Source organism: Aureococcus anophagefferens (genome assembly GCF_000186865.1).
Source record: "Aureococcus anophagefferens unplaced genomic scaffold AURANscaffold_5, whole genome shotgun sequence".
Lineage (NCBI taxonomy): Eukaryota > Pelagophyceae > Pelagomonadales > Pelagomonadaceae > Aureococcus > Aureococcus anophagefferens.
The window spans coordinates 660,352-680,948 of NW_008705565.1; the positions used below are offsets into that span (position 1 = coordinate 660,352).

Sequence of the window (20,597 nt, forward strand, 5' to 3'; positions counted from 1 at the left end):
GTCGGTCTTTCGCCGTTTCCCCGGTCATTTCTCTCGAAAATCGTCACGGCCGCAGGACACTGCTCGGGGCCCGCCGCGAGCGCCCGGGCCGTCGCCCGCAGCGCCGCAAGCGCAAGACCGGCAGTGCCAGCCCGCGCCGTGGCGCCGCATGGCAAGGAAGCCCAGGACGTGGCCGCCCATCAAATAAAATACCTCCGCGGGGGCGACGGTCGGTGGCGTCTCCGCGTCGTTCATGGTGGCGGCCCACGATCAGACCCAAGGTGCACGCATGCCGAACATCAGCGTCCTTGCACACGCTCTCCCAAATCGTAACACTTGAACACTTCTTGAACCGCTAAAAAAAAACGACAGAGCGCTCCGTGTCGAGCATGTCGGTCTATGGCCCGCCGTCGCGCGTCGTGAGCGGCTGGGACAAGAACGGGCGGCCGACGTCGCTCTTCGACAGCACGCAGCGGCTCTACGGCACGGACCGGGGCAGCGCGCGCGACATGACCGTCGCGGCCTTCCCCCGCGCCGACGGCATCGAGTGCAGCCGGCGCCAGGCGCACCTCGAGCTGCTGCTGCGGAGCGCCAAGGGCCTCGAGGCCTACGCGCGGCGGCGCAAGTACCAGTCCCAGGTGCCCCTGGCGCGCGTCGTGTCGCGGCTCGCGAAGCTCATCAAGGGGGCCCCGTTCGCGGACCGGAGCCACCGGCGCGACCAGGCGCGGAAGACCGTCGACGCGTACATCCTCGAGGCGCAGCGCATCCTGGCCTACGCGAGGCAGCAGTTCGACCAGGGCCGGCCGAGCGCCGCCATCCAGCGCGTCGCGGACCTCGAGAAGCGCCACCGCGACCCCTGGCGGCCCGCGACGCAGCACGCGCGCGATCGCGCGCGGCCGCTCTTCACGCGCGAGTGCCCGCGGAACCGGGAGTCGACGGACTACGTCGTCACGCGCTGCATCCCGCGGGCCGCGACGGCGGTCCACGCGCCGAAGCACACGGACATGGAGATCGCGGGGAACACGCGCCACTACATGGACGTCTTCGACGTCGCCGGCGGCCTCGAGCGCGGCGACCGCGCGTCGGACTGGCGCAAGTTCCGGTCCCAGTTCAGCGTGCCGTTGGCGCGGGGCAACACGCTCGAGGTCGACGCGCTCGACACGGGCATCATCCGGAGCCTGACGATCGCGCGGAGCGAGACGGAGGTCGCGTACGCCAAGGGCACGCTGCGCTGGGCCGACGACAAGCCCCCGGAGCACGCGCCGGACTACGCGAATCTGACGTTTGAGCCCCGGAGGCCGGGGCTGAACGCCATGTAAAAACGTTTAGGCCGTCGCCGCGAAGGGGCGCTCGACGGCGAAGGAGCTCGGCGACTCCGGGTCCGGCGACGCCCGGAGGTCGGTCGCGCCGGGGAGCGGCGGCACCTCGTCGGCGCCCCGGGGCGACTCGCCGTCGGAGTCCGACGCCGGTGGCGGCGACCGCGGCGGCGGCTTGACGAAGGTGATGCCCTGGGCGACGAACTTGGCGACGCCCTCGAGCGACTGTTTGGCCGCGTCCTTGAGCGAGTCCACGGACGACGACTTGGAGCCGCCGTCGAGGGGCGGCGGCGACGGCGAACGGTCGTCGCGGCGCGCCGCGCCGTCGTTGGGCGCCTCGCCGTCGCGGCTCCGGGGCGACGACCCGTCGGACGGCGAGAAGATCTCGCGCTTCTCGACGAAGGGCAGCTCCGACGGGTCCGGCGCGCCGGCGGCGTCCACCTCGACGGCGGGCTTGGGCTTCGCGGGCACCTTGCGGAGGTCGGCCTGGGGGGTCCCGACGGGCTTTTGCGGCGGCGGCGGCGGCGCCGCGGCCGCCGCGGGGTTGCGCGGCGACGTGTGGCCCTTGACCTGGGGGCTCTTGCGCGGCTTCGCCAGGGGCCGCGAGCCCGGCGCCTCGTCGGAGGTGGACCCGTCCTCGGAGGGCGCCTCGTCCTCGACCTCGAGGAGCACGAGCTCCGCGGGCTCGCGCGACGGCGCGGGCTCGCTCCGCGGCATCGGCGGCGCCGCGAGCGCGGGCGGCTCGTCGACGCCGGCCATGGCGTCGGTGATCCAGGCGCGCGCGGGCTGCGCCGGCGCCTCGGGCCGGCCGTGCTCGCCGTCCATGTGGCGCTTGCGCGCGTGCTCGCGGACCTTGTGGTCGACGACGGATCGCAGCGTCGCCGCGTCGAGCCGGCCGTCGTTGCCGTAGGCGATGCTCTGCACGGCGACGAAGAGCTTCTCGATGGCGCGGCCCGAGAAGCCCTCGGTCTGTTCGGCGACGGCGCCGAGCGTCGCCGCGTCGTCGACGCCCGGGCCCACGTCGAGGGGCGCGGGCCGGCCACCGAGGAACCGGAGGACCGCCGCGAGCCGGCCGCCGCGGCGCTGGAGCTTCCGCAGGTAGAGGTCGTAGTAGAGCTCGACGAGGTGGCGCCGCGCGGCGAGGTCCGGCAGCCCGACGTAGAGCTCCTCGTCCGTGCGGTCGAGCACGGCCTCGTCGAGGTCCGACGCGCGGTTCGTCGCCAGGACCAGCACGAAGTGCGACGTCGGCGACCCCGTCTGGTACAGGAACGCGTTCAGCGCGTTGCGCATGTGCTCCGTGAGCCGCCCGTTGGACCGCGACGCGAGGAACGCCTCCGCTTCGTCGATGAACACGAGCACGCCCTTGGACGACGTCCGCGACCAGCGGAACAAACTGTGGAGCGCGGTCACGCCCTCGGGCCCCAGAGGGCCGACGTCGCCGCCGGACATGAGGGCGTACTCGAGGCCCGTGGCCTTGGCGAGGCGCTTGGCCACCAGCGTCTTGCCCGTGCCCGGCGGCCCGTGGAGGAGCATGTGGCGGAAGGGCGACCGGTTCGCCTTCGCGTTTCGCGTCGCGTTCGCGAGCTGGACGAGGCGCCGCCGCAGGTCCGCCGGCAGCACGACGCCGTCGAGGAACCCCGCCTCCTCCGCGGCGACGGCGTCGGCGGCGGCCTGGACCTCCGCCGCGGCGTCCGCGGCCGCGGCCGCGGCGAGCCGCGCCGCGAGCGCGCGCGCGCGCTCGCGCCGCTTCGGGTCCCGGGCGCGCGCCGCGTGGCAGGCTAAAACCCGGCCGCGGCGCAGGAGGGCCCGGCCGAGGCTTGTCGCCTCGCGCCGGGCCCAGGCCGCGGGCTGCGCCAACAATAAGAGGAAGAGCAGGTGGCAGACGTGGCGGAAGCGCGCGGCGCGGATCCGCGACGTCTCCCGGACGAGCCGCGGCCGCCCGAAGTAGGCCTCGGCCAGGTTCCGCGCGAGCACCGCCGCCTCGCGCGCGAAGAAGGCCCCGCCGACGCAGGCGACGACGGCGCCCACGAGCGTCGCGAGCGTGCGCGGGTCGTCGCTGAGCAGCGCCATCGCGCCGCGCGCCGCGTAGTCGAAGGCGAGGGAGATGGCGGCGAGCAGCCGCTCGCGCGCCTCGTGGGCCCGGGCGCGCATGGCCCGCAGGCGCACGTCCTCGTTGAGCCGCTCCATCTCCGCGCGCGCCTCCGCCTCCGCGCGGACGCGCGCGATCTCCGCCGCGCGCTTCAGCGCCTCGATGGCGAGCTCGTCCTCGAGCTTCTGGACCGTGAGGATCTCGTCCGTCGCGGACCGCAGCGCCTCCGACAGGGCCACGGTCTCCTCCTCGAGCTCGAGGCTCCGGTTGTGGCGCTGGCGCGCGAGCGCGTCCGCGCGCGCCGCGCGCGCGCGCGCGCGGCCGTCCGCGCCCGCGAGCGTCGCGTTCTCCAGGGTCGCCCGCTCCAGGGCGCTCGACTTCTCGTAGGCCGCCTCGGCGTCGACGCGTCGCGTCTCGAGCGTCGCCTGGCGCTCCCGCTGCGCGGCCGCGAGGCGCCGCTCCTCGGCGGCGGCCGCGGCCGCCGCGCGCGCGGTCGCGTTGAGGTCCCGGAGCCGCGTCTCCGTCGCGTCGGCGAGGGCGCCCAGCGTCGCCAGCTCGTCGTCGACGCCGCCCTGGCGCCGCGCGAGCTCCTGCGTCGCGCCGAGCGCGTGCATGAAGAGCACGGTCGCGTCGACGTGCGCGAAGTTGTCCACGAGGATGGGCTTTTTGGGGTCCTCGGGGTTCGGGAAGGCGCGGCGCCCGACCTGCACGGCCTCGGGCATGAAGTACTCGAGGTCCTCGCCGATGGCGCCGAGCTGCCGCCGGCCCTCGAGCGAGTCGTGGGCGAGCTCGTAGCTCCGGAGCGGCACGCGCGACACGAGGTCGAGCAGGTTCGTCGTGTTCGCCTCCTCGAGGCGCTTGTAGACCGCCGCGCTCGTCTCCACCTTCATGCGCTCCGGCGCTTGCGGCGCCGCGGGCGGCTGCGGCGCCGCGGGCGGCTTCGGCGGCGCGGGCGGGTTCGGCGGCGTCGCCGTCGCCGGCGCCGGCGGCTTCGGCGGCGCGGCCGTCGCCGGCGGCTTCGGCGGCGCCGCCGCGGCCGTCGCCGGGGGCTTCGGCGGCGCCGCGGCGCCCGCCTGCGCCGCGCGGCTCCTGGCCGCGGCGGCCGCCGCCCGCGCGGCCGCCGCCGCGGGACTCCTCGCCGCCGCGCCGGACCCGCGCGCCGCCGCCGCGGCGGCCGGCGGCGGCGGCGGCGCGTCGCTCGCCTTCGGCGGGCTCGCCGGCGACGCCGCGGCCCCGCCGGCGGCGGCGCGCGCGCTCGCCGCGCGCGCCTTCTCCACGGCGGACATGGCGCCGCCGACGCTGCCGCCCTTGGCCGCCGCCGCGCGGGCCCGCGCCGCGTCCAGCGCCGGCGTCGCCGCGCGTCCTACGAGGACGCATGCGAGCAGGATGGTTTTTCGTAAGCGCATTTGTGAGCAGCCCATCGTCGCGGGCTCGGGGCTGCTGCGCCCCACTGGTCGCAAAATCACTTCATTGTTCATGGTGAAGTCAACGACTACTGCGACTTGGCAGATCGACTTGGCTATTATTATTATTATTATGGGTGCTTTAACGTGGTATGGACAAGCTATTCGACGATTACTTGACAAGCTCGGACCCCTCCTGGCAAGTAAAGACCATGCCTCTCTCTCTTCGAAGATGCTAGCTGGACGAAGGTAAGCTAGTTATCCCCGCCGGGGTGCTGGTCTTTACATGCCAGGGACCCCTCCCCGGTTTCGGCGACAGACGATCGTATCTTAAGGATAGCTTGCTTTGCTATCTACTTGGCGCGGGCGCGGCACTTTTTCTTCTTTCTCTTCCACTTGCAGCCGGCCGCCTTTTTGCACTTTCGTTTCTTGGTCTTCGTCGCGCAGTCCTGAGAAAGCTCCCCGCCGACCGTGAGGCCCGCGGCGTCCGTGGCGACGCCGCCATCAATGGAGTTGCCGTCGCCGATGTCGCCAGAGGCGGTGTTGCCCGAGTCCCCTGCCAAGTCCGAGTCCGCGGTTTCGTCGAGCTCATAGATTTGCAGATGCCCCCGCTCGCTGTCGTGCCAGGGCGCGCCGACCGCGAGCGTCTTGCCGTCGGCGGAGATGGCCGTGTAGGCGCCGAAGATGTCGTTCGAATCCTGTCCCCAGAGATCGGCGCCGATCTGATGCCACCGGTCGTCCGCCCAGCCCCAGACGCGGACGACGCCGGCCTTTTGCGCGCCGTCGGGGTTCGGGACGCTCGTCGCTCCGATCGCGAGCACGGTGCCAACCCCATTCAGGGCGATGCGGCCGCTGTAGCCCTTCTCGACCATGCCGTCGATGTCGGGCCCGCGCTGGTTCCACGCGGCGCCATCCCACGTAAAGATGCGCACGTGCCCGCCGTCGACCGCGCCGCCGTCATTTTTGGTCGCCCCGACGGCGAGGATGTGCCCACTCGCATCAAGCGCAATCACGCGACCGAAGCGGTCGTCCGCGCCTTCCCCGAAGAGGTCGGCGCCCAGCTGGTTCCAGGCCGCGCCGTCCCACGCGAAGATTCGGACCTGGCCACGCGATCCGTCGGCATACTGGGCTCCGACCGCCACGATGGTGCCGAGCTCGTTGATGGCGATGGCATTCCCGGATTCACCGTTGAGCGCGTTGCCGTAGATGTCCGAGCCGCGTTGCACCCAGATCTCCGAGTCGAGAATGTAGACGTACGCGGCGCCGTAGTTCTCGTCGCCGTAGTGGGCGCCGGCGGCCCCGTCGTTGCTCTCGGCGCCGACGGCGAGCGTTTTGCCGTCGTAGCTCAGCGCGACGGCGCTCCCGAATTCGTCGGCGCCGCGGAGCCCCTGCAGGTCCGGGCCGATTTGCGTCCATTTCTTGTTGGACCATTGATACACGCGGACGTGGCCCACGAGCATGAAGCCGCCGTCGAACCACTGCGCTCCTATGGCGAGCGTTTCGCCATCGTAGCTCAGGCTCACGGCGCAGCCGGATATCGAATTCTTCTCGCCGTCGATATCATCCCCGCGCTGCGACCACGTCCCGTCTTTGCTTCGTTTGTAGACGCGGACGTGCCCCGCTTGATGGCCGTTGTCGCTGTTGCCGAGGGCGCCGACGGCGACCGTCGTGCCGTCGCCCGACATCGCGCTCCGCCCTGACGTGTCGTCAGATTCCTCGCCGTCGAACTCGGCCTTCTGCTGCCAGTCGCCCACGAGCAGACCGCCGCCGCCGCCGCCGCCGCCCACCGGCGCGGGCGTCGGCTGGCCCTCGTGGTGGTAGTCGTAGCGGTACTTGGAGTGGTAGGGGATGTTGACGATGAGGCAGCCGCCGTTCGTCCTGAAGCGCGCCTCCTCGAGCGACGGGCAGGGCGTGTCGTCCGTGTCGGAGACCGGCGCGATGTCCTCGGTGATGTGGAAGAGCCACTGGTAGTGCTCCTCGGTCTTGCCGTCGGAGAACTGGACCATGGCGAAGAGGTGGACGTACTGATCGCCGTTCGACGTGATGACGTCGCGCGCGAGCGCCTGCACGCCGCCCGCCGCGTCCGTGTCGCAGCCGACGTTGCAGTAGAACGTCGCGCCGAGGAACTGGTTGCCCGCGATGAGGTTGTGGAAGTGCTTCGCGCTGAAACCGAAGAGGTCGCCCGGCGACTCCGCGCGGACGCGGGTCCAGCGGGGCACGGATACGATGGGGCCGGCCTTTTCGTGCTCCAGGTTCATGCAGAACTCTTGCCAGGGATGTATGGCGCCGCCGAGGGACCGGCGGCCCGCGTCGTCGGGCGCGTACGAGAAGGCCGCCGAGGACGCCAGGAGCCCCGACGTCGTCGCGAGCGCGTCGTCCCCCACGAGCCCCGACGTCGTCGCCGGGGGCAGCGCTTCCTCGAGGCGGCGGTCGCCGCAGCCGGGGGCGTCGGTGTAGGGGTAAAGGCCGCACGAGTTCCCGGGGCAGGAGACGCAGCACGGGTGGTCGGCGAGGTCGTCGGTGCACACGGGCGTCGTGCAGCCCTCGGCCGGGCAGCCGGCGGGCTCGTCGATGGGCGTCATCACAGTCGTGTAGCAGCAGCGGCTGTCCCAGACGCCGTAGGCGTACTTGCCGTCGACCGCGTTGTCTTTCGCGAGGAAGCAGTGGTACATCGACGCGTCGTCGCCGAACGTCGGCCGGGGCGCGGGCGTCGGCTGCGCCGTCGGCTCGGCCGTTGGCATGGGCGTGGGGTCGCTCGAGGGCAGGGGCGTGGGCTTCGTCGTCGGCTCGGGCGTCGGGCCCTGCTCGTAGCCGAGACCGCAGTTGCCGCACGCCTGGGGGCACGCGGCGTCGGCGCTCGTCGCCCCGAGGTCCGTCTTCTCGCAGAGGCGGCTCGCGGACGCGCCCTGGCCCAGCTTCTCGCCGATCCACGCGCACGTCTTGTACGACTGGCTGAAGAACCAGGCGGCGTCGTCGACGCACTCGCCGTCGCAGTAGGGCATCTTGAGGGCCATCTTGGACGACTTGGCGCCGGCGGGCGACTTGATCTGCACGAAGTACTCCGCGCCGCAGGCGAAGGGGTCCGAGGGCGATCCCGTCCAGACGTACCAGTCGTCGTCGGTCCGCGCGTCGGCGACGACGGCCGTGTCCACCCAGCCGCCGCCGGACGTGCGGTCCTTGACGCGGAGGAAGAAGTCGCGCTCGTCGGCGGAGTCGGCCGTGACGCGCCAACCGAGAGACACGACGCCGGGGTTCCAGGACAGGCCGACGACGTGCGTCTCGAGGAATTCGACTTGCGCCGCGGCAGGGGCGACGACCGTCACGGCGAAGAGGAGGGTGAGCATCGTCGGGAAGTGATCTAGGGGGCTCCGGGTGCTCTGATACGCGGGGGCGGGCCCTCGCGTCTCAGCGCGCGGCTTACGGGCGGTGCGACCTCGTGCGTGCTCTGATAGCTGCTCGAGTGGTGCAACGATCTCACGACCTGAAGGTGTGGACGCCACGCCGATGAGCTCCGAGTCGCCCGCGGCCCGCGGGGCACCCAACACCGCCGACACCAGCCCCACGCCAGAACAGACCCCGACAGTGCTTTAGCGAGGCGAAGAGGGGAGGGGGAAACGGAAGCGAACGGGGGGGGGAGGTACTTGGACCGCCTACGCGAGCCTATACACCGACACCGCGCCGCGCTCCTTGTCGAAGCGCGGCGCGGCGACGCTCAGCGTCTTGCCGTCGTCGCTGAGGCTCGGGTAGGCGCCGAAGATGTCGCCCTTGTTCTCGCCGATGAGCTCAGAGCCGGCCGCGTGCCAGCCGCTCTGGGACAGGTCGTAGACCTGGAGCATGCCCCGCTCGGCGCGCGCGCCCGGCGCGCCGACGGCGAGCGTCGAACCGTCGGCGTCGAGCGCAACCCTCCCGAGGCAGTCGCCGGCCTCGCCGCCCGCGAGCGTCGTCTTCTTCTGGACCCACTTGTTGCCGTTCTTCCAGGCGAACACCTTGACGTAGCCCGCGCCGCAGCCGGCCTCGACGAAGACCGGCGGCTGCGTGGCGCCGACCGCGACCGTGAGGCCGTCGCCGGACAGGGACACGGACCGGCCGAAGGCGTCGCCGGCCGCGTCGCCCTCGAGGAGGTCCGCGTTCTTCGTGCGCTCCACCCAGGCGCCGGAGGCCCAGTCGAACGCGCGGACGCGGCCCGCGCCCACGGACGCCGCCGCGCCGGCGACGACGACGACGGCCCCGTCGTCCGACACGTCGACGGCGGAGCCCGCGCCGTCGCCGTCGCCGCCGTCGAGGGGCTCGCCCTTCGTCACCCACGCGTCCTGGCTCCGCTTGAACTCGTAGACCGTCGCGCGGCCGGTCTTGAGCACGCCGAAGGACTCGGAGCCGACGACGAGCGTCTTCCCCGAAGCGTCGAGCGCGACGGCGGACCCGAACTCCTCGACGTCCTCGGAGCCGTAGAGCGCGTCGCCCCGGAGCACCCAGCCCCCAAAGTCGTCGTCGTCGTGCTCGTTGACCCAGGCGAAGACGCGCACCTGCCCCCGCATGGGCCCGAGGGCGTGGCCGTCGTGCCAGGGCGATCCGACGGCGACGACCGCGCCGTCGCCGGACAGCGCGACGGCCGCGCCGGCGAGCGCCTGCTTCCCGTCGCCGACGATGGGGCCGCCGCGCTGGACCCAGCCCAGGGGCCCCAGGGCGAAGACGTCGACGCGGCCGGCCTGGTAGAGCTCTACCGTGTCGGGCGAGTGCGCCTTCGCGCCGCGCGCGACGACCGCGCCGTCGCCGGAGAGCGCGTTGGCGCCGGCGAGGTCGTACTTTGCGACGCCGACGAGCATGGTGGACACGCGGGCCCAGTCGCCGCCCGCGAAGACGCCGCCGGGGCCCGGCGTCGGCTTGGGCGTCGCCTGGCCCGCGTGGTGGTAGGCCGTTCGGAACTTGGGCTCGTAGGCGACCGCGACGGCGGCGCACTGGCCGTTCTTCGCGGCCTGGAGCGACGGGCAGGGCGTCGAGTCGGACTCGGAGACGGGCGCGACCTCGTCGTCGACGTGGACGAGCCACTGGTACGCCTCGGAGCTCCCGTCGTCCCAGCCCGTCCGGGCGAACGCGTGCGCGTACGCGCCGCCCTCGACGGCCACGACCGTCCGCTTGACCATGGGCATGTTGCCCGCGTACTCGTAGATGACCTCCGTCTCGACGACCTCGAGGGCCGCCGGCACGGCGTCGTCGTAGGAGGAGGCCACGTCGCTCGGTTGCTCGCCCTTCTTCCAGCACTCGTAGCCGTCGCTCTGGTAGTCCGGCCCCAAGATGTCGGTCCCCATGAGATACACGAGCAAGCCCCCCTGGGCAATGAAATGGTAGCCGCCGCAGAGCTCCGAGGCCTCGCAGAGCCGCCGCACGCAGGCGACGGCGTCGTCCGTGTCCTCGTGGTCCTTACACTCGTGCGCGTTCGTCACGTAGCCGTAGTCGGAATTGAAGTCGTCGCAGATGGCGTCGTCGACGCCCGCGCCGCCCGTTGAGCAGAGATACTTGCCCGACGTCGACCGGCAGGTGCCGGTGTCGCCGTCGACGTCCGTGAGCTCGGACCACGCGGGCAGCGCGAACGTCGCCGGCGCGTAGACCTCGAGGCGCGTCCACTTGGGCACGGAGACGACGGGCCCGACCTTCTCGTGGTGGAGGTTCGCGGCCACGGGCTCGAAGGCCGCCGCGAGGCGCCGGGGCTCGTCGTCCGCGAGCCGGCGGCCGCAGGCGTCGGCGTCCGCGCCGAAGTAGTCCGCGGCGCATTCGCCCGCGCAGCAGCAGGGGTGGTCTGGCACGGCCGCGCAGCGCGGGATGGAGCACTCGTAGGGCGTCGGCGCGGGCGTGGGCCGCGGCGTGGGCGTCGGCCGCGGCGTCGGCCTGGGCGTCGGCCGCGGCGACGGTTTCGCGTCGGACTCCTTGAGCGGCGCCTGGAACGAGTGGCTCGCGCCCTTGTCGTAGTCGCCCGAGCCCTCGTGGATGACCGCGCCGTCGAGCTTGAGCTTCCAGGAGCCGGAGCCCGACGCGCAGCAGATGCCGTCGCCAAAGGAGTCCCACATGGAGAAGGTGTACTCGAGGAAGCCGCAGATCTTGCTCGTGACGGTCTTGACGTACTTCTTGTTCTTGTGCGCCTTCGTGAGCTGGCCCGACTTCTGGGAGTCGACGCAGCCGGGCCCGCCCGTGTTCGTGACGAGCTCCCAGGACGTCTCCTCGGGGTAGGAGTCGGTCGTGATCTCGACGACGAGCGTCTGGTCGCAGACGCACTCGGGCGTCGGCTGCGGCGTCACCGTCGGCGCCTTCGTCGGATCCGGCGACGCGGACGCGGCGGCTTCGAAGAAGACCTCCATCCACGCCAGGGTCTCGGCGCCGACCTGGGGGATCATGTCCTCCGGGTAGTCGAAGCCGCCGTAGCCCGACCCCTCCTTGGTCATCTCGGAGCAGAAGCCGAAGCCCGTCGACGTGACGTCCGCGTAAAAGTCGATGGACGTGCCCGACGTCGGGTAGAGCAGCGTGCCGTAGGTCGGCGTGTAGTACTTGGCGTTGGGCACGGCGGAGCAGGCCGCGGCCATCTCCGTGCCGAGCTTCTCGGCCTCGGAGAAGTCGGGCATGTCGTCGGGGCACTGCGGGTACTGGCCGTTGAGGTAGCAGTGGCCCGGCGGGTAGAGCATGAGGGCCGAGTAGGTGTGCTGGTCCACGGCGGCGTAGACGTCGTTTCCCTCGGCCTTGAGCTCGAGCACGTAGTCGCGGAGGCCCTCCGTCTCGCGCTGGTCGAACGCGGCCTTGCCGCAGTAGACCTGGGGGTCGCAGGGGTTGTGGGACACGCCCGCCGTGCCCCACTCGCCCAGGCCGTCGAAGTTGCGGTTCAGGTCGACGCCCGGCCAGCCCGTGGACCCCTTGGAGCAGCCCTTCTCCTCCGCGTCCTTCGTGTTCCGGTTGCCGCGCTGGTAGCGGTACGTCGTCCGGCTGTACTCGTAGCCGTCGGCGTTGACGAGCGGGAACGCGACGAGGCGCAGGCCCGCGCCGAAGCCGTACTCGGCCGGGTGCTTCGTCACCGTGTCGAGCGCGTGGAAGCAGCCCGCGATGGCCGCCCACTCGCGCGCGTGGAGGCCGCACGTGACGACGAGGACGCGCGAGCCCGTGCCGACCTGGACGCCGCGGATCTTCCGGCCCTCGACGGTCGTCGCGATGGACGGGATGAGGGACGCGCCGTCGCGGTCGGCGAGCACGTCGATCATGCCGTCGTAGGCCGCGGCCGTCTGGTACTTGTCGAAGTCGCCCGCGCTGTTGAGCGCGTACGCGAACTTGCGGGGCTCCTCGACGTAGGGCTCCGTGCAGATGTCCAGGCCCTTGGGCAGGCGCGCGACGTCGCCGAGGCAGAGCCGCGACCCGGCCGGCGACCGCCCGGGGCACAGCGCCGCCTCGCCGGACTCGAGCTCGAAGTCGCAGTCGACGAGGAGGTGCAGGTCCTTGACGCTGTCGTAGACGCGGATCCACGTGACCTCGTAGGCGTCGTGGTACTCCTTCTCCGACGGGTCCTCGAGGAGGCCGCGGGCCCGGAGGCTCGCGGCCCAGTGCTCGGCGGGGGGCGAGTCCTCGGCGAGCCTCTCCTCGGCGCGCGCGCGCGCCGCCGCGTCGTCCTCCTCCGACGCCGCGTCCGCGTCCCCCGCGCCGAGGCGGCGGTCGCCGTCGCAGCCCGCCGCGTCGGCGAGCTTCGTCGTCGACGGCGCGTAGGCGCACCGCGGGTCCCAGAGGCTCGACGAGTACTTGCCGCCGCCGACGGCGTCGCCGCAGTGGTACATGGGCTCGTCGACGGTGCCCGTGGGCTTGAGCGTCGGCGCGGGGCTCGTCGGCGACGTCGACGGCGCCGGCGTCGGGTGCTCCGTCGGCTGGGCCGTCGGGCCCGTCTCGTAGCCGAGGCCGCACGCGCCGCAGGCCACGGGGCACGCGGCCGACGCCGCGGTAGCCTTGGAGTCCGTCTTGTCGCAGAGGCGGCCCTTGTTCGAGCCGCCGGAGATCTTGCCGTCGATCCAGCCGCAGGTCTTCGCCGCGTCGGAGAAGTACCAGTCCCCGTCGTCGACGCACTCGCCGTCGCAGTAGGGCATCTTGACCGCGAGCTTCGCGGTCTTGGCGCCGCCGGCGGTCGCGACCTGCACGAAGTACTCCGTGCCGCAGGCGAAGGGGAAGGCCGGGTCGTCGGCGCCCTTGGCGCTCGCGCCCGTGCCCGTCCAGAGGTACCAGTCGTCGTCCGTGCGCTCGTCGACGACGACGGCGTGGTCGACCCACCCGCCGCCGTTCGTGCGATCCTTGATCCGGAGCGAGAAGTCGCGCGCGTCGCCGCTGTCGGCCGTGACGCGCCACCCGATGGACACGACGGCGGGGTTGAGCGAGATGCCCACGACGTGGGCCTCGAGGAACTCTTGCGCCGCGGCGGGGGCGAGGAGCGGTGCCAGAAGGGCGGCGAGGAGGGGACGAAGCATCTTGGCGTCGGATCGAGGGCGTTTGGGGGCTCGCGGCGTCGGGGGGTTCCTGAGGACGTTCTGAGCCGCCCTCCCGTAGGGTTTTACGCGGGGCGAAGTGTGCAGGGCGTGCGCGGCGGAACAGGAGCGCCAGCAGCGGCTAGCGGATTTGGCAAACACACGCTCGATTTTTCGAGCCTGAGGGGACGGGGGCCCCTCCAGGCCTCCCTCCAGGAGCCTTCCAGGGGCCTGGGTGCGCCCGGACAGGCCTCCCGGACGACACGCGGAGTCTGTGCTCAAGGCGTCGACGTGCCGACCCCCCAAGGGCGAGACCCCGCTACAGCTTTAGCAGCCCCGGCTTCGGCGTCGCGGGCGACGCGGGCGGCGGCGGCGCGGGCGGCGGCGGCGGCGAGAAGGGCGAGGATGGCGACGGCGGCGGCGGCGGCGGCGCGTCGTCCGCCGGGTACTTGACGCGCGCCCAGTTGTAGAGGAAGACGCCGAGCACGACGATGGCGATGCCGAAGTAGGACTCCGGCGTGACCTCGTTGCCGAAGTAGAGGATCGTCAGCAGGATGAGCAGCGCGCGCTTGAGCGTGTTCGCGACGGACACGGTCACAGGCGCCAACTTGTCGACGACGAAGTACGCGGACACGCTCTGCGCGTGGTAGGAGCAGACGTTGAGCGCGACGAGGCCCGCGACGCGCGCGGCGCCCGCGTCCGGCCGGAGCCCGAAGGCCCCGGGCGCGGCCGCGTCGGCCGCCCACGGCGCCGCGGCCGACCGCTTCGCCGGGTCGAGCAGCGCCGAGAGGTCGGGCATCTCGCGGTAGACGAGCAGCGGCAGCTGGAAGACGATGGCGAGGATGGACGTGTAGAACTGGAGCTTCACGGGCCCGAGCTTGCCCACGACCTTCTTCGAGAGCACGTTCTGCAGGCAGTCGATGACGTTGTTCGACACGGCGGCCCAGAAGCCGACGGCGTCGAAGGACGCCTCGGTCTTCGCGCAGACGACCAGGCCCGCCATGACGGGCACGAGGGACGCGACGACGGGCCCGGACGTGCGCTGCCGGAGCACGAGCCAGGAGATGTAGACCGTGAAGAGCGGCGCCGTCGACTTGATCGTCTCCGTGAACGACGCGGCGACGTGCGACAGCGACACGAGGCCGAGCAGCACCGTGAGCCCCCGCAGCGCGCCCATGGCCAGCAGCGTGCTCCGGAGCGGCGCGGCCGGCGGCGCCTCCTCGCAGACCGCGGCCTCCACGCGCTCCAGCGTCTCCAGGTGGCCCTCGGACGACGCGGGCTTGAGCGCCGGCTCGCGGCGCCCCGCGGCGTAGACCTTGGCCGCGCCGAGGAGCGCCGTCGACACCATCTGGCAGACGCCGAGCGCCTGCGACGTCAGCGCCGTGTCCGTGAGGATGACCTTGTTGAGCACGAGCGTGCCCAGGCTCGTCGCGTACCACGCGCCGAGCCACAGCACCGTCGAGAAGGCCATACGCCGCGCCTCCGGGTCCGCCGCCGCGGCCCTCGGCCGCCGGCGCCAGCGCGGCAGCGGGGCCGCGCTCTGCCGCGCGTGCCGCTCCATGAGGCGCCGGCGCGCAGGCCTATGCAGAGCCGGGCGTGCAGGCCTATGCAAGCTCAGAAGGCCATCAGAGCCGGGCGTGCAGGCCTATGCAAGCTCAGAAGGCCATCATCACAACTTTTTCACCTCGACTGTGGCTAAAAGAGCAGATCAAGTTGAACTGCGCCTTCGCTCCGGGGCAGCCCATCTCAAACCGGGCGCCAACCGAGATGCCGACGGAGGTCGACGCCGCGTCGATCCCCGACGAGCCGCCGCCGCCCGCGGAGAAGAAGAAGGCGAAGAAGAAGAAGTCGGAGAAGGACCCCCACAAGAAGAAGAAGCTCAAGAAGAAGAAGAAGGACGCCGCGGACTTCGCCGCCGCCGCTCCGGGCCCGGCGCGGCTGAGCGCGCGCGCGCGCGCGCGGCTGCTCTGCCGCGTCATGGAGCTGCGCATCTCCATCACGCGCTACTACTCCCAGGAGGCCCAGTACATGGACCGCGTGCGGAGCCGCGTCGCGATGCACCTCGGCGCGTACCAGGGTAGGAAAAGAGTGATTCAAGTTCGCTTCAACATGAGTGTTCCGCACGCGCGCGTCCCGGAAAAATCATCCACGCGTCGAGAGCGCTCCGAGAGATAATCGCTCGTCCAAGAATTAGCCGAAACGAGTGGAAAATAACCGAGATAGGAGCCTTTGAAGTTGGGAATTTCGCACTCTTTTCCTGCCCAGGCGCGTACCACGAGAGCGAGGAGTGGCGCTACGGCCGCAAGGTGCTGAGCGCGCTCGACTCCTTCGCCGTGCCCCGGGAGACGCCCGACGAGCTCCGCCACGACCTCGACCTCCTCCACAAGCTCGAGGCCGCGCTCGACGGCGGCGCGCCGTCGGACGCCGCGCTCGACGACGACGACGTCCCCGACGACGACCTCCCCGAGCTCGCCATCTGCCTCCGCGAGGAGATCGAGACGCTCCGCGGCTCCGTCGAGGACGCCAAGCGCCAGATCGCCGCCCTCGAGGCCCGCGCCGCGGGGCTCCCCGCGCCGCCGCCGTCCGCGCGGCGCGGCGGCGACATGCCGCCCGCGCCGCCGGGCGCGTAGCGGCGGGGCGACGCGGGGAAGGGTACGTTCTGCGGACACGCCCAGGGGCCTCGGAGCGCTGGGTCTCGAGCGGCTCCCACGCACTGATGATCTCCGTCCGCGGCCCGCTTCAACGTGAATGATGCCGTCCCGAAGCCGAAGCGCTCCCTGTTGCCGACGTGCGGAGCGCCTCTGTGGACGTCGAGAGCGCAGGGAGTTGGACGCCCTCCCAAGCACCCCGGAACTACCCCAGCGACTTCCCTGGCGACTTCGACCACACGCCCGGCCCCAACCTCCCGAAAAAGCATGGAGCACTCCCTCATGACGAGCCTGCCGTCGGACTTCCTGACGTCGGGCCCCGTGGCCCAGTTCCTCGGGGACCTGCCCTTCAACCCGTCCCTCGCGCGCCTCACGCTCACGTGCCGCGCCCTCTTCCACTCGCGCGTGGCCGCGGGGAAGCGCGTCGCGGGCCTCGCGGCGCGGGCCGCGGCGGCGACGCTCGACCGCCGCGTCGTGCTGCTCGTCGTGCACACGCAGGAGCGGCGGGCCGGGGCGGGCAAGGGCGCGATCGTGGACCTGCGGCAGAACTTCCTCATGAACATCACGTCGACGACGGACCTCGCGCACGTCTACGGCGCCCTCGACAAGCGGCTCCGCGTGTCCGCGAACGCGATGACGCAGTGCAAGCGGCCGCGGCCCTGCGGCCAGGCCGTGGCGTTGGGCTACACGTCCGTGCGGCCGAGCCGGCTGAAGCTGTCGCGCCGCGACACGGGCGCGCCCCTGGGGCGGTCCGGGCCCTGCGCGCCGCTCGTCGACGACGCGACGGACCTCGACGGCGCCGCGTCGCGGGCCTTCCACGCGAACCTGCACCTCGAGGCGGACCAGCTCGCCATGGCGCACCTCGGCGGCGGCTTCGTCGACGACTCCTCGGACGACGAGGACGACGACCCGGCCATGGCCGAGGACCACACGGACGACGACGACGAACCGGACGCGCGGAACTAGTAGTAAGGCCACTCCCTCGGAAATTTCCACCCGCCGCGGGTTCGGCGCTAGGTTTTTAGGCTGAGGGGCTTCGACGCGTTGGCCTCGTCGTCGCCGAGGTCGTCGAGCGCGATCTGGCTCGCCTTGGGCTGCATGACGGGGTGGGACTTCGTGAGCTCGAGGCCCGTCATGGAGCGCCAGCGGCGCTGGAGGAGGCCCCGGTACTCGAAGCCCTTGGAGTCCGTGAGGATGGCGCCGGCCTCCTCGAGGACGTTCGCCTGCGTCGCGCGCGCCGCGGACACGCCCTTGTTGAAGGCCCACTTGCCCTTGGCCTCGCGGCGCCAGACGCCGTGCATGGCCTCGTTGGCCTCGAGGAGCGCGATGCGCCGCCGCTTCTCCTCCTCGATCTTCGCCGCGACGTCGATCTTCGCCGCGGGCTCGTTGCGCTTCGCGTTCCGCGCGCGCGTCGCCTCGGCCCGCGCGGCGCGGCGCCGGAGGATGGACTCGTGGATGGCCTCCTTCTTGCGGGCGAGCTCGGCCCGGAGCTTGGCCTCCTTCTCCGCGGCCTTCTTGTCCTTCTCCGCCTGGAGGATGAGCTCCGTCTCCTTCTTCTTCTTCGCCTGAAGGAGCGCTCTGACGTCCTCCGTCTCCGCGACGTCGATGGCCGACGGCGCCTGGATGGAGAGGAAGACGAGCTCGCGGCGCACGCGCGCCTTGTTCTGGAGGAGCTTCGACACCATCTTCATGTTGCCCCAGGAGCTCGCCATCTCGAGCGGCGTGTGGCCGCCCTTGTCGACGGTGTTCACGTCCGCGCCGTTGTCGATGAGCCACTGGACGAGGTGGAGGTGGGCCTTGGCGCGGGGCTCCGGGGCGTTGAACATGCAGGCCGTGCCCAGCGAGTTCTGGCCGAGCTCGTTGAGCTGGTTCGGGTCCGCGCCCGCGCGCCGGAGCATGCGCGCGAGCTTCAGGTTGCAGTAGCGCGCCGCGTAGTGGAGCGGCGTGTTCCCGTAGTCCTCGGAGTTGCCCACGCGCGGGTCGCCGCCCTCGTTGAGGAGGCCGTGGATGTCCATGAGCGACGGCTTCGCGTCGTTGCACTCCTCCGCCAAATTGCCGCCGTACTCGTCCTTGTAGGGCGGGCCGTAGTGGACGAGGAGCTTGTAGGCCTTGGTCTTGTGCTTCTTCACGAGGTGGAGCACCTGCTGGAGCTTGGACATGCGGTCCCACTCGTACTTGAGCCGGAGCTCCTCGTCGTGGCGCTTCTGCTCCTCGGAGAGCTCCTTCTCGCCCGTGTCCTGGAGCACCTCGACCTTCGTGCCCACGCGGAAGCCGACGTTGTCGCTCCCGAAGTGGTGCGACGCGACGCTCGACGCGACGCTGCTCTCGTCGTCGTCGCCGCCGGACGTCGCCGTCGTGCCGCCGACCGTCGACGCGTCCGCGGCGCCGGGCACGCGCAGGCGCGCCTCGGGCACGTGCTTCTCGTCCTGCTTGAACTCGTCGTCGTAGGAGACGTCGTACTCCTTCTTGGACTTGTCCGCCTCGACGATGACGCCCGGGAGCCACTCGGCCGCGCGCGTCCGCTTCGCGCCGGAGCCGCCGAGGTCGCCGCCGGCGACGGGCAGGTCCGTGATGAAGCTCCCGTCGTCGGCGAGGGAGCCCATGGACGCGTCGTCGCCGCCGTCCGTGTCCATGTACTCGGGGCCCCGGTCCTTGCCGTCGGCGCCGTTCTTCGTGTAGAAGACGGCCATGGACTCCTTGGACTTTTTGTCGTCGGGCTCGCCGGGCGCCTCGGACGCCTTCTTCGACGCCTCGGCGGCGCCGTCCTTCTTCTTGCCAATCGACGGGAGGAAGCCCATCGTCAGCTGTGCGTATAAGCTACGAGCTAGGCGGGGCTGCCGGCGCCATCGTGTATCGTTGGGGTCAACGTCTCGACAAGGTCGACGGTGAGGCGCGTCGTCACGACGGCAGGCGATGGCGTCAATGCATCGACTGCATCGCGTCGTGCTTTTGGCAGCAGTCCTGCGCGCGTCGTGCCTGGCGCCCGTGCCGCGGCGCGCCGCCCCGTCGCGCGCGCCCGGCGCGGCCACCGTCGCGCGACGAGCGCCGCGGCCCAGTCCGCTCGCCGACGGCCGGCGAGCGCCGCGGCTAAATCGCGCCGCCGGCCCGTTCCGGCCGGCGCCCCTCCTCGCGTCGTCGCCCGAGGCGAGCGACGACCTGGCGCCGGCGTCGCCGCTGCTCGCCGTGCTGTCCGTCGCCGCCGCCGCGGCCTTTGGCCTCGGCGTCTACGCGGCGCGCGGGCCCGAGGCCGCGCTCGAGTTCAGCGCGGGCTACGTCGTCGAGCAGTCGCTGTCCGTGGACAACCTGCTCGTCTTCCTCGTGCTCTTCGACTACTTCCGCGTGCCCGCGGGCCCCATGCAGGACAAGGCGCTGGCCTACGGCCTGTACGGCGCCGTCGTCTGCCGCGGCGTCTTCGTCGGCCTCGGCGCGGTCGCGCTGGCCAAGTTCCGCGTGGTGCTCCTCGCCTTCGCGGGGCTGCTGATCTTCACGTCGGCGAAGATCCTCCTGCTGGAGGAGGGCGACGGCGACGAGGACGTGTCCGAGAACGCGGTCGTGCGACTCGTGAACTCGCAGTCGGTCTTCCCCGCGACGGACGCGTACGACGCCGACGACCCGTCGAACTTCTTCACGCTGGGCGCCGACGGCGTGAAGCGCGCGACGCCCCTGCTCGCCGCCGTCGCGTGCCTCGAGCTCAGCGACGTCGTCTTCGCCGTCGACTCCGTGCCGGCCGTCTTCGGCGTGACCGAGGACCCGTTCCTCGTCTACACGTCGAACATGTTCGCGATCCTCGGGCTCCGGGCCTGGTACGGCGTGTTGTCCAAGGCCGCCGACGACCTCGCCTACCTCGAGAAGGCCGTCGCGGTCGTGCTCGGCTTCGTCGGATTGAAGCTGGGCTTCGGCTACTTCGGCTACGAGATCGAGACGGGCCAGTCCCTCGCCGTCATCGCGACGGTCCTCGGCGCGGGCATACTCGCCTCGATCTACTTCCCGCCCGACGAGGGGGAGGAGTCGCCATAACTCGCGCTTATTAGGAACACGCGTGTTTGCGATACAAGTTGAAGCCTGGTTGCAGAGCTGGTTGAGGCTGAGCCGCGAGCTCTGAGAGCGCAGGGCACCGCCGCAGCGTGTTGCGCTTCGAGACGGCGCGATGGGCGCGCACTACGTCTGCACGACAGCCGAAGGCATCGCCGACGTCATCGCGCGGACCGCGCCACCGCCTGAACCGCCTCTAGACTTCCCCGACGATCCGTTTTGTGAATATGAAGATGACCGAGACCGGGCTCTCTTTCTGGAGCGGGTGCTACGCGTCTGTGACTGCTTCGCGTTCCTTCGGCTCCGCGACGAGTTGCGCCGCGAGGTCTTGAGCTATGTAGTCGAGGTTACCAAGGACGTCGCGCTGCGGCGCATCGAGGCCGTAAAAGAGAAGAGCCCAGTATCGGACGAGAACTGCGAGCCACTGTGTCAGACCGTGACTTTTGCACCGGGCGGCAAGAAGGTTCTCCTGCCGCTAGCGGCATCCGCGGCCTCATCCCTCGACACCCTGCGCTGGGGCCTCGCCACGACGCCCGCGGTGTGCACGGCGCTTCGTGCGGATATCGAGGCCATCGTCCGGCGGTCGGGATCGACGGCGAGCAGTCGCGCCTGGCTCGAACACCTCTACTGCCGGCGGGACGACGCGCTCGATG

At 71.5% G+C, this 20,597-nt stretch overlaps 2 protein-coding genes across 2 annotated transcripts; one reads left to right on the plus strand and one right to left on the minus strand.

Moving 5' to 3' along the window:
* Window positions 1-2,117: 2,117 nt before the first annotated feature.
* On the minus strand, window positions 2,118-3,503 carry AURANDRAFT_2711 (hypothetical protein; the record flags this gene model as incomplete). The annotated part of the gene is made up of 2 exons (XM_009036490.1): window positions 2,118-2,972; window positions 3,180-3,503. Coding segments are annotated over 2 exons (1,179 nt in total), but the record flags the coding sequence as incomplete, so codon positions are not given.
* Window positions 3,504-19,266: 15,763 nt separating this feature from the next.
* Window positions 19,267-19,929, plus strand: AURANDRAFT_23690 (hypothetical protein; the record flags this gene model as incomplete). Its single annotated transcript, XM_009036616.1, has 1 exon — window positions 19,267-19,929. One exon carries the CDS (start codon window positions 19,267-19,269, stop codon window positions 19,927-19,929), a length of 663 nt encoding a protein of 220 aa, XP_009034864.1.
* Window positions 19,930-20,597: the final 668 nt, after the last annotated feature.